This window comes from Blennius ocellaris, assembly GCF_963422515.1.
Source record: "Blennius ocellaris genome assembly, chromosome: 3".
Classification (NCBI taxonomy): Eukaryota; Metazoa; Chordata; class Actinopteri; order Blenniiformes; family Blenniidae; genus Blennius; species Blennius ocellaris.
In genome coordinates, this window is record NC_137652.1 from 24,663,819 (window position 1) to 24,676,401 (window position 12,583).

At 40.1% G+C, this 12,583-nt stretch overlaps 1 protein-coding gene across 1 annotated transcript in view; it reads right to left on the reverse strand.

Annotated features, from left to right (window-relative positions):
- Positions 1-4,536, reverse strand: part of LOC308149425 (neuronal acetylcholine receptor subunit alpha-7-like) — a gene marked incomplete at both ends in the record, with an annotated part of 41,441 nt that extends 36,905 nt beyond the window's left edge. The window contains one exon of the mRNA XM_080521156.1: positions 4,467-4,536. Coding sequence (XP_080377282.1) covers positions 4,467-4,536 — 70 coding nt within the window. The remainder of the gene's footprint in view (positions 1-4,466) is intronic.
- Between the last annotated feature and the right edge of the window lie 8,047 nt (positions 4,537-12,583).

A 12,583-nucleotide genomic window follows, 5' to 3' on the forward strand; every position in this document is an offset into this window, starting at 1 on the left:
AGAAGGCCCTGAGCCAGGAATTGAACCAGACATAATCTCACCGTGAGGCAAAAAAAAAAACACCTACTCCATGTGAAAACCTTCTTACAAAACAAACTCAATAGCTGGACGATCCGAATCACTGCAGTTTGTATGCATTTACGATCAGAATCACAGGATAACCATGTTTTGACCTTCTGTCCTTACGCAGGGTGTTTCCAATCAGCCTCTAGGAAAGAAAGATTTTATTTGCATGTAATCACAAGGTAGAACCCCTCACTTTGAGTGAGTCTGCATAGAAACTGAATTCTCTTTGAACATGCATCCAACTTGGATCAAATCCAGCAACAGGAAAGATTTGAATCTTCCTTCTACTCTTGAAGCAGGGATGCAGATACATCTACTGTTCCATTTCTTTATCTAGAGTAAAAAAAAGATCATGTTGCACATCTTTCTAGCAGCAACTGTTGAACACATTGTCACAAGTCTGCCACAAAGTCTGATGATCTTGTGTTAAGCCTGCAGGCACTTGTTTGAGCCACCAAGTCCAAATAAAGAAACTGGATCAGCCAAACGAAGACCAGAGAATGAACACAATTACAGCTAAAAGAGGCAAATATGTGAACGAGCTCCTTTTAGTTTCACTGCGGCTTGAATTGGACTCAAATGTAGAAGTTCCTGCCAAAGCTTTGTGAAACACTGCAGGAAAAAAGAAATGTGAGCCAATCCAAAACACCGCACTCTAAACAATTTTCCTGAAGATTCAAGGATGCTTTTATTTCAATAAAAATACATCCCACTTCTTCCCCGTGTCTCTTAAATGCTTCTTGAATTCATTTAGCAGCAGGGCATCTGTGTTCTGATATTTATTGTAAAACAATGCACCTCTCCTGCTCTATAATATGCAAAACACGAGCATTGATGAGCTCAAAATGAGGTTATTATTACAGTAGAGCTTATATATGTTTAGTTTTTTTTATCCTGTACAACCTGTAGTGAAAATCTGCAAATGAGGACAGACTGTGCAAGCAGATGACAAAAGGATACAAACAATTCAGGACAGAAAAGACTTCAAACTAATGGCTTTTTAGTCATAATTAACTACAGTTTCTTTTTATTTGTGATTTTTAATTTTGCTGCAAAGGATCCAAGTGTAAAATTTAAACCATACCTCTGTTGCTTTGGAAGCAACTCAATACACCACCGAGTGCTGCAAACATGCACTGCAAGATTGAACAGGCCAGGGGAAGTTGGAAAATTGGTTGATTTTAGTCAGATCATGAAAAGCACATAAAATAATTGTCTTTAAAAAGACATCAGTTATGCTGTTTTGCCGGTTTTTCATGATGAATGCATTTTGACTTGAAATTATAGCAAACAGACCCTAAATCAGACCTGTTGAACCACGACTACATGTCAAAACATATGCGATTTGTGTGCTCTGCTGTGGATTTTCTTTTAAATCTTTATGTTGCAAATGTATTCATTAAAAAGGTGTTAACTTTTTAACAGCAGCACTTTTTTTTTGCTAATACATACTGTTGGGAACAACATGTAGCATTCTTTAACTCTACTCAAGTTAAATGAAGCAAAGAAAATGCCTACAGGAGTAACAAAACCTACAGTACATGTGATCAAACACCCTATATCTCAGTATATATATATATTGAGGGATTCAAACATACTGCAGAGATTTAACCTCCTTTGAAGGTCCTTTGGCTCATGTCTGCTGTCACGCATTTAACAATCCTTTAGCTGCAGATTACAGTGAAGGGATGAACTGCCCCGTGGACTTCAAGCATCACCATCGGGACGACCTCCTTATCTGGAGCCAGATGTTGTCAGTCTATTAAAGGAGGATAACTGAGACGCATGGTCAGATCCTCATCCACAGGCCTCCGGCTGGAAAACTTTGTATTGCAGCAATTTATACCGTAATTCCCATCTTAAAAGATTCAACCTTTGCATTTGTACTGATATGGCACAAATTTACTTTAAGATGTATGAAAGATTGTGTGCGTCACTCTCCAAATTGTTTCTTGCATCATTATTGTCTTTGCACACTTGGATAAACAGATTGGCATGGGTAAAACAGAATGTATGTGTTTGAAATGCAATTTACACAAGAATAATATGCATATTTTCACTGCGACTTGTGTGTACCTCCAAGGACTTATAAACCCTCTCAGTGATTCACTTACATGCTCATGGTAAACTTATAGGTTAACTTACAGTTCAGACTGGAAATGAGAAAAAACGAATTTAATAAATTATGGTATTGTTAATGTTATGCTATTTAGAGCTTTCTTCAGTTTATTTTTCTTCTCTTGTTGGTTTTGTTGTTTTAGATTGTCATTTGTACATATTCTACATTATTCATAGAATGTAAAGGCATAAATAATCCACTGGTTTCAGGTTATTCACTTTCTTGGTCACTTAAAGTTTAAAGTGAACAGAATTTGTTGGAGTTTGTATTTTCTATGTGTTGAATTATGATAGAAAATAAACCATGTGCCTGTTCTAACCACCTCAGGGGCGCCTCACAGTCTTTAGAGGACAATTTTAATATGCAGTTCGCTGCAATAAACATTCATCTGTAACTCAGGGTTTGGAGCAGGGGGTCTGCCACCTGCAGCTCTGGACCTACATGTGGCTCTTTAGTCACTCTGTAGCGGCTCCCTGCAGCTTTCACAGAATCAATTGCACATAAACACTTTTATTCTATTTTTCATTGTATTTCTGCACCAGTCCTCCTTTCAAAAGGACTTTCACCTTGCTGTATAAGGTGACAAAAGTGACCTTCGAATTGATGAACGGTGTGGTATGGTTCATTGAAAATGGACAGACTCACAATGCTGATTTATTTATTAGAGGGAGAAACAACACAAAGGTTACATTGGAAGCTACAAACCACTATCAAATGCTCGATAAAAGTAAAGAGCAAAAAATAAATGCTTAAAAAAATGATAGGATGATATCATCTGAAATTATTGAAAACAGCCTAAAGGAACAGAAAAAGTAGGCAGCCATGGCTCAGCTGTAGAGTGGTCGTCTCTCAAATGGACAGTAAAAGGTTCAATTCCCTATCTCCACCTGTCCACATGTCAAAGTGTCCTGGAAGCAATTTGAGCTTTAGAGCCTCATTCAAGGCTTGAATGGCTATATTGAGCTCCTTGTATTGGCAGCCTTGGTTTCTGAATGTTTATGTGAATGGATGAATGTGATTAACAGTCTGAAGTGCTTTGTTGTCTGTTCAAGTGTTTGAAATATGAGTGAAATGTATTCACCATGTAATAAAGTGAAAGAACTTAAATATCTTAGAATACATTGGTAGAGCAAGTCGTTGTCCAGCTTTTGACCGGTGCACATGTTTAAATATCCAAGTTGCTCCGCATGGTGTGCTAATTGAACGCACATTGCATGACAGACATCACCATTGGTTTTTGAGTGAATGGGTGACAGATAGATGGTCAAGGTAAAACAGCTAAAGAAGCAATACTATATGAACCATTCCAAATTGTAGTTTCAAAGTTTTTAAACACAACCCAGGGGGACATTTTTGAATGTAATAAACAATAAATCCAACTTCAAGACTTAATTTGAGATATGTATGATAAAGATTAAAGGTGTTTTGTGGCTTCCAGCCAAATGGTATTTGGTCAAATAGGGCATGAAGAGACCTGGGGGGTTTCTTTGTGGAATCTGCAGGTCCTATCCTGCGCTTATATTTAAAATATTTGTGCACTACTGCAGTGTTAGTAATCAGTGATATGGAGGCTGTAGAGGACACAGTGTGTAGACCAATATCATGTAGCAAGACATATGACACAGCCCCTGTGTAAGGCAAATAAAACACAGAATTATGAAAGGAGAGAAGCAAGGTCCTCTTAAAAAAGACACTAAAATAATGCAACCTGGTTAAATAACCATTAGTACTCGTGTATTTTCAGAAAAGATGAGGAAAAAATCCCCATCTATAGCATAAATTAGAGGTTTTCACACTTGAATTTGATATATAGTGGATATTGTTCCCTTATGAGTGCATTAGCCTTTGAAAATGAGAAGTGGAGGTGGGAACAAAGCAGTTTACAAGTCTCAGTGAGTGAATAACAAGCGGTTTTACGCACGAACAAATCTTGTTACGCATTCAGATCCGCTTGAACAAATCTAAGAATTCCCTCACAAATGTCACTGTAGACATAAAACTACAATAACGCACACATAAAATTCAATCTGCAGACAGAAATGGAGCATGTTCAGATTATTTAGCTTCAGTTATATTCACACAGATTACTCATGTGCTTGCGTTTCCACAGCCGGTGGAAATGTTCCTAAATGTCACAAGTCGACGAAATAATACAAACTATGAGTTAAACTCAGCTCTCATCTTCCAAAACGATCAAAAACATGAGAATAAAGTGTATTCTCTTTCACTCTCTCCAAACTGAAGGTGCGCATAAGACGGACTGCGCGCTCCATTTACCCACCTTGACAGCACAATGTCGCCCACAGGTAAACTCCAACTAATACACATCCGGAGCGCTTCCGAGGCTCCATGTCCGCGACGGAGCAGAACTCCAACTGCAGCCGGCCGAAAGTGTCAAACTTGGGGATATAAGCGCAGCTCCGTCAGACCGCTGCGGCGGCTCTCTGGGGAGGATGGAGGAGACGCACAAACACACAGGGACGTCCGTCTCCCCGCGTGCAGGTCGTCTATCACCCCAGGAGTCACTCTGGATGCAGATCCCGTCCTGTCCCTTCTCTCTGCGCTCAGTTGGACGTTTTTATCACAGACACGCGTGTTTCCTGTCGCGCCAGGACGCAACGGTGATGACAGCCACCTGTCCGCTGCCGCCGCTGCGCAACACCGTCAACTTCCTCAAGAAACGTCCCCTTCAGTCTTTTCAGTCATTTCAGTGTCATCCTCAACTGCTGTGTGCTGGATGGTGACGAACGCACCGCGCGTAATCCCCATCATGTCCCGCCCACTCTAATCTGCGAAATTTCTCAAACAAGCTTGTTTATTTATTTTTGTTTGTTCGTTATCTATCGATCTGTATTTTACAAACTTCATTCAGCTCAAGGTTGAGGAAAATGACAGCCAATCCCACTTAATAAGGTCCTTGATGTGAAGACATGCAACAATACAAACTCATTTTTATGAGCAATTTCAGGTCACCAATCAAATTAAAGCATGTTTTTGGACCATAGTGCACAGGAAGACAAACCAAACTCCACACATCTGAACACACAACCAGTGCTAACCACTATACACCACTGTGCCCCCTTGTTTAAATATTACTGTTACTGAGAGAGAACCTCACCTACATGTGACAATAAAAATTTTAATCCAAAGCACAAAGTTTGGATTTTAACTTCATATTGATAAATCCATTCATGCATTCTCACTGATTAACATTGAAATTGGTGTCAAGATTACTTTGACTGGGTTAATTACATTTTGCTGTTGCAAAACTGCTGCCTGTCTCTATTATTCCTGAACAGACTCAACTTACCCATCGGCTGAACTCAAACTTATGAAAGTAGAAGCATCTCAATAATCTGAACTCAGTGGTGCTGACAGTTACATGGGAAATGCCTCAAAGTAACGTGAAATTAATATTTCATGCATTATCAGCATACTCTGGAGGCATCCCTTGTTTTTATTGTCCAGCCACTTGTGAATGTACAGGATATCTGTTTTGGCTGCAGTGCAGATGCGCAGTAGCAGTGTTTTTGAAACTATTCATTTTCAGTGGCTCCAAGCACCTTCGCTGCATAAACAGACACCCAAAATGTTACACAACTTTTCACCTGACAACATTGCAATGTATACCGTGCCTGAGTGTATCAGGCTTCAGTTTAGATGACAATTGGATCTCAAGCTCCACCATCTTTGATTGACTTTTAATCTCCCAACTGTGAAAGAAGTCCAAGTTCACTCAAGGTCATAAAGATATTAGATATTAAAGTTGCAGGACAGGGTGTTACAAAGGAATAAAACATCTAATCTATTTATGCCTAACATGTTTGAGACCATATCTAATATTTCAGGACAGTTTTTAAATTGGGTGTCTGGTGTGATATTTATAATACATACTGGGCTTCTTTGTTGGTTGAGCGTGCACAGCAGAGATACAGGAAACAATGCTGTCATGCTTCCTTTAGCAGTCCAGATGAAATATTTCTATGCTTCTCCCTCTATCAGCCAAATGCAACACAATCATTTTAACAGTTGTTTTTTTTTCCAGGGAGCCTCTGATTTATAGTGGGTCTTAAAAATCAGCTAAAATACACATCTGGCAACAGGTGAGGTAAACAAGCGTCGCTCTTTATGACATTAAATCCTTAAGCTGTAATAAAGGTGCCTCATCCAGCCCACACAGAAGCTTCTCTGAGTCATTTCACGTCAGTACAGCCAAATTATGGAGCTTCATCAAGACGAGTTAAGTTGTTTTCTGAGTTCATGCAGGTCACAGCAACAGTGACGCAAAGTGTAACGACTTCTTAACACAGGTGAAAATTTATTTTTCTCTGGGATAGTTTGGGAAGCAGGAAGTGCTATAAATACAGCTTAACTGCAAAATCAGCAGATTTAGATGAGCATACAGTAGCTGCATGTTAGCATGCATTGCTGAGTGCATCAGTAATCAGGCCGGCAGCCGACCAGGCAGGTGAAATGTGGTGCGTGTGTCCAATTGCTGAAGCATCTTGCGTCACATAATTACCTCCGATAAGACATTTGCCTGAGCTTCGTTTTCTTGCTTGTCTGCAGGAGGGAACAATGACTCCGGGGCACGCAGGCAGGCAGCACACCTTCCACCAGCGTGACACGCGATGGAGAGCTGTTGTCGGAAGGAAGTCTCCGTTGGCCTCGTTAGTGTGATAGTCGGTGTGATGCGCTCACGGCTCATTTCCTCATTCGCTAGCAAGCACCATTAACATGACAACATTTCAAGTGAAAATGAATCATTTTCGTTTCTGAACATTTCCTCGTTTGCATGACAATTTGTGAAAACGATGGCTGTTTACACAACAATAGCACAAACACTGAAAACAATGTAGAATGTCGAGCCATGAGTGGGTGCAGCAGCAGCGTCTCCGCCATCTACACAGAGACGGAGCCCAAACATTTTCCCAAAGTTCCACTTTCGAAGCCGTTTAAAAAAAAACAAACATGTGTTTTCAGTGCTCCAGGCACCATTGCGGTGTAAACACACACCAAAAATCCAACAGAAGTTTAGCATTTTCGCATTTTCACTTCCGTTGCCATGAATGCCGCCCCAACATTTTGTGCTTTGTGTTCTTCCCTAACACCTTGATCGAGTCTTCCTCTGACTCACACTTTCCCTTGTTTTGTCACTGTTGCCCACTCCCCATCTGCCACATCATCTCCCTCCCTGTTGAACCTTTTCTCTCCCTCGCTGCTTCCTCTCGCCTGTACGCACTCTCCAGGCTCTGCCTGCGAGCGTCAGATACAGTGATGTCCTAAGACCATTCAGAGTGCCTGCAGCGTTTTCTCTTGCACTCACCATCTATCACTCGCACTCTCCTATTTGCCTCAATGTGTGAACCCCCTCCCCTTTGTGTCTCCCTCTGGCTTCAGTCTGGACACAGTGTTGTACATGTATGTCGCCTGCCATCAGCTCACATTAAATAAATGTCCTTTTGGCTCGACCTGCAGGGACGAGGGTTTGGTACTGAAAATGTATCTCTTTCTTTGGGTTTATTTATGGCGCAGTCCTCTATGTGTGTTTTTTATTCTCGTCAAACGTACTAGCCACATTAACATATTGTGCAGTAAACAATATATATGTACAGTATATGTATGAAAACATACAAACCTCCCATGTAAAATCATGAAGCATAAGGCTGGACATGTGATTTATGTCCGGGCCTCCACGGCTACATATGCCATGGCAGCGTTGCTCGAGTGTGCAGCCCTCTGGCCTGCAGCTTCACTTTCCTAATTCAGCCTCACGACTTTCACAGTTTGAATTATCAGATGAAGCTGCCAGCTAATTTATTTTTCAACAGCAACTAAAATCGCAGCAAATCTTCACACTAACCTGCTGTTAGCAACGATAGACAGAGGATCATTGAGCAGCTAAAGAATGAGATCATTAACGATGGGGAGCTGAGCGAAGCTACAAAAACTGGTAAGTGAATGATGATGGTTAATGCGTGTTATCATTGTGTGCATAGTTGTATTGTTGCAGTGTTGTTGTGACACATTGAGTGAACTGTCAGCACAACCTGGGCCATTTTAATGATAGATTGATTCCAGGATTTCAGCTGAGGTTACCTGGGAGGAAGATGCTCTATGCATTAATCAGTGTTTTCTAAATGTGAATAACAATCTCTAAACACAATGTTGCCAGATCATGACTTTTAAAGTAAAACACACCGTTCAGTCAATAGTGAGCTATTTGCATTAATCGCACACCAAGATTAATCAGCATTCACTTGGAGGAGCCTTTTCTGGTCAGTCATGTAATGCGAGTCCAATATCCACCGTTTTAGTTGTGCTTTAGACCCCTTGGGGAAATCTCCGGTTTGTTATGAGGTAAGTAGAGCCGATTGTGCTTTTCACAGTTTTTTTTTTCTGGGAGCACAGCTCCAAATGTTTAATGTTGTTGTAACACAGTGAATTTACATTAAATCAAGCTTCCTAAAGGGCAAAGATAAGTTTTGCAAAGTGGAGGTGTTTCAGTGTAGAACGTCATTGATTTATGCAAGAATAATGTGTTAACATGCATGATGTGCTTCTCCCTGAATGCAGCATTTCAATTTGACATTTTCTGTATCTACCATGTACCTTAGTGTTATCTCAGCCTCTCAGATTGTTATTCTTTTCTTTCTTCACTCTTTTATCACAATTCCTCACATCCATTTATGGTTTTTGAGGATAAAACAGCAAAGGTGGCAATTCTGTATTTAAGCAGTAGTATGGATAACACATGTAAAGGAAATTTTGAAAAGGTAAAAAAAAAGGTGCAAAATCAACTTCTTTACTTCAGCAAAAGTAAAAAAAAAAATATATATATATTATTTCATTGATGCACAATGGCGTTTTATGGCATCCTGAATCTTTTTATGTTGTGGGGGTTAGCAGGGGGTTAGTGTGAAGGTGATATGCACAAGGCCACACTATTATTGTAATATTATAATCTAGAGGTACAGATCATAATTTAACAATAGAGAGAGAATAAACCTACTTTAGATCCTGTTGGGAAGGTGTATGTTAGTTTCCATGTTCTCCCTGTGTTGATATTGGAAGATGACTTAAATGAAACAATAGGAGTCCATAGAGAATTGATGAAAACTGTCAGTCATGAAAGAAGCAATATTTCTTCAGACTCTACTCAGCCTCTGTGTTCTGAATCTGAACTTCCCCCATCTGGAAGAACACTCTGAAAGTAAAAAACAAACTGTCGCTATCATTTGTCCAAACCTTCCATCAAACTGTTAAAGAGTTAATAGAACTACTGCGATAGAGCAATGTGCAGAGCAACACTCAGACACTTTAGCACCAATCCGGTACTTCAAACTCTCTCTGTGGGGATTGGTTTGTGAGGAACTGTTGTTCCAAAGACTATTTTTTAATCCTGCGATGGTGTCATAGTGGTTTTATCTTGTTTTTGATTTGCCTTGTTCTGCAAAGCAATCAAATGTAGCCTTATACCCAGGGTATGATCAAATTTACTCCATCCATCCATCCATCCATCCATCCATCCATCCATCCATCCATCCATCCATCCATCCATCCATCTAATCAGTGTACCTCAGGGTTCTGTTCTTGGTGCACTTCTTTTTAGCTTAAAGTATTATACATAAATGGCTGTATGTGTTGGAGCAGATCTTCAGATGTATGCAGATGATAGTCATACACGTGTCATGGTGACATTGCAAATCTGCTGAGAATTTCCATACCGCTGCCATGTCATTACATAAAAATCACTACTTTAACATGAACTGTGACATAAATCAGTGTGTGAAATCTAAACAATAGCTGAATATATCTCAGAGGTGAATGTAATTCTAATGAGGACACAAATCAGCCTCTTCTGTCGTAGAGTAAATGTATGGATTTCTCTAAATCCATCCTGATCTCAAAATAGATCCTGATTCAGACCATTTTGGGTTTGGTTTTTTTCCCCAAGATAAGCACCAAATAACTTATATTTAACGATCTGATTTCTAAATATAAGTTATTTAGTGCTTCCTTTTATATGGCCATAATAGAAATCTTGTATTGTTCTGTATTATCCCTCTGGTTTTCTTTCTTGAGGTGTTTGTGTCTTGATCATTTCAGAATAAAAAGGTCAGGATCAAACTACGTTTGCCTTGAGAAGAAAGATCACACCTCAAGAGGCCGAGCAGGCGCGCACGCCGGCACGCACGCCGACACACACGCGCACATGCACACGTACACACACACTTTGTATTCTGCTGACAGCGGTAACACAGGTGACTCATCTTATTGCCTCGGTCCCTAGCAGTGCATTTGGTAAGCGGATGCATCATCGGGTCCGTCCCTGAACTTGCCATCAGGGCCAGGAAGCCAGCCTGTAATTTCTCCGTGATGTACGGCCTAGACTGCCCGATTAAAGATGCATGTGAGGCTGACCTTGTGGAGAATGTGTGTTTCAGCCTTTCCGTCCAGATAAGCTTCAGTTCACTGCAGCGATAACAGATGTGAAGCAGAAAATTGAGTCTTTCTATATGCCTGGAAATGTCCCCAGAGTGCGGTTTAAATCGCTCCTCACACGGAGCTGCTGGAATTTTATGTCACAGGAAACTGCCATGCCTCTTTCAAGTGATGGCAAAATAAACTAGGAACCTCAAACTGTGCGAGTACCTTTCAGAAGCATCATTTATTGTCATTTTGTTATAAGGTTTTGGTAAAGCAGCATATTAAAGGTAAACATGACAGTTTTGTTATAACAGCGAATATCATCTCAACTGATTCTTACAAAACATAATAGAGAAGAGTGTGAGTAATGTTTCTTTCTTTGTCACTGTTTTCACAGGCAATCGTAGGTTACATGTTTAAATTGGAATAACTCAGGGTTTTGGTCTTGGTCCACTTCTTTTTATCTCCTTCATAAAAAAAATGTTGTATTATATATCATAATGTTCAAAATCAATATCAAGTCAACAGTGCACACCAGACAACCAAAGATAAGCAAAATCATTTTTTCTTGATGAACAATTAAAAAAAATTTTGACTTTAGAAATAATGAATTTGTCTGATTTATATATCCTGCTCCACTTGCTTTTCTCTGTAGGGTAACTAAAGTATTAGCTTCCAGTATTATAAATAAATTATTATATGTCCTGGGGCAGATTTTCAATGTGCACATGGTGCAGTCATACATATCGTTTTGGACACTGAACATCCTTTCATTAAATCTAAGGTCATTACAGTAGTAAATGAACAGTTCAATATAGGATGTTCGGTTTATGAGCCATATATTCAAATGCTTGATCACAATAAGGCACTCTGGAGATGAGTGCCAAATGTTGTGACTGTAACATTCTTCAGAGTCTCCTGTCCCTGCAGTGCAGATTGGTAGATTTCTGTGCTTTTCCCCGAACTAAAGCAAATGAATACATTGTTTATCAGTGTAAATCTGCACTGGCACATATATAATTCATAGTTCAGGTACAGAACAAAGTTGTAAACATTGTTTATATGACAATGTATCAATTCGAAAGTCATAGTTTTACTGCCGGAGCATTCCACCTGTGGGCTGTTGCGTTTTCAGCGGCTCTGAGCACTATTGTCGCATAAACGGGTACACAACATGCAACAAAAGTTTAGCATCTTCAGTTGAAATTGTTGCCATGTAAACAAGCTCTTAATGATGAGGCAAGTTTTAAGGACTGATAATAATTGATGTTCGTTCTTGTACTATTTTGTACTTTTAAATTGTGAATACCCCAGCATCATTTAGAGGAAGGAAACACATAAAGTGTGTTTTTGCTGCAAAGAAGATTCCCCTTCAACATATTTTGGTATTTTTACATGTGGTTATGGATTTTTCTCCATAGACATGCCAGAAAGCTTGTTTACTTGAATGACTTCCTGAGGGCTTCGAACCCGCCACCAGGTTTTTGACACTCACACACATGCACGAACGCACGCACGCACACGCGCGCGCGCACACACACACACACACACACACACACACACACACACACACACACACACACACACACACACCTGTCTGCTTGAGTCAGATCTGTTGCTGAATAATAGAAGAGAGGAAGAGAGGCTTGAGGTCAGACTGCTGAAGTAGCCGGGAAACAGGGGAGGGACGTTCACTTAAGCAGGCCAGCCATTTTTAATAAGTCAGAGAAGAAACTCATGTCTTGCTGAAACTAGGCCAAAGCACACACCATGATCTCACCAGGGAATGCAACTTCTAACTTAGATTTGGTGGGTGACAACAAAAGCCCGAAGGCTTGACGAAGGAGCTTTTGGGTTGAAATATGAAACTAAACCAGCTGCAAAAGTAAATCGTGAGTGGAATTAATAAGCCACTGACTCTTGTAATTACTCCTAAGAGGCTGATGTGATGATGACGTCTTGCACCTC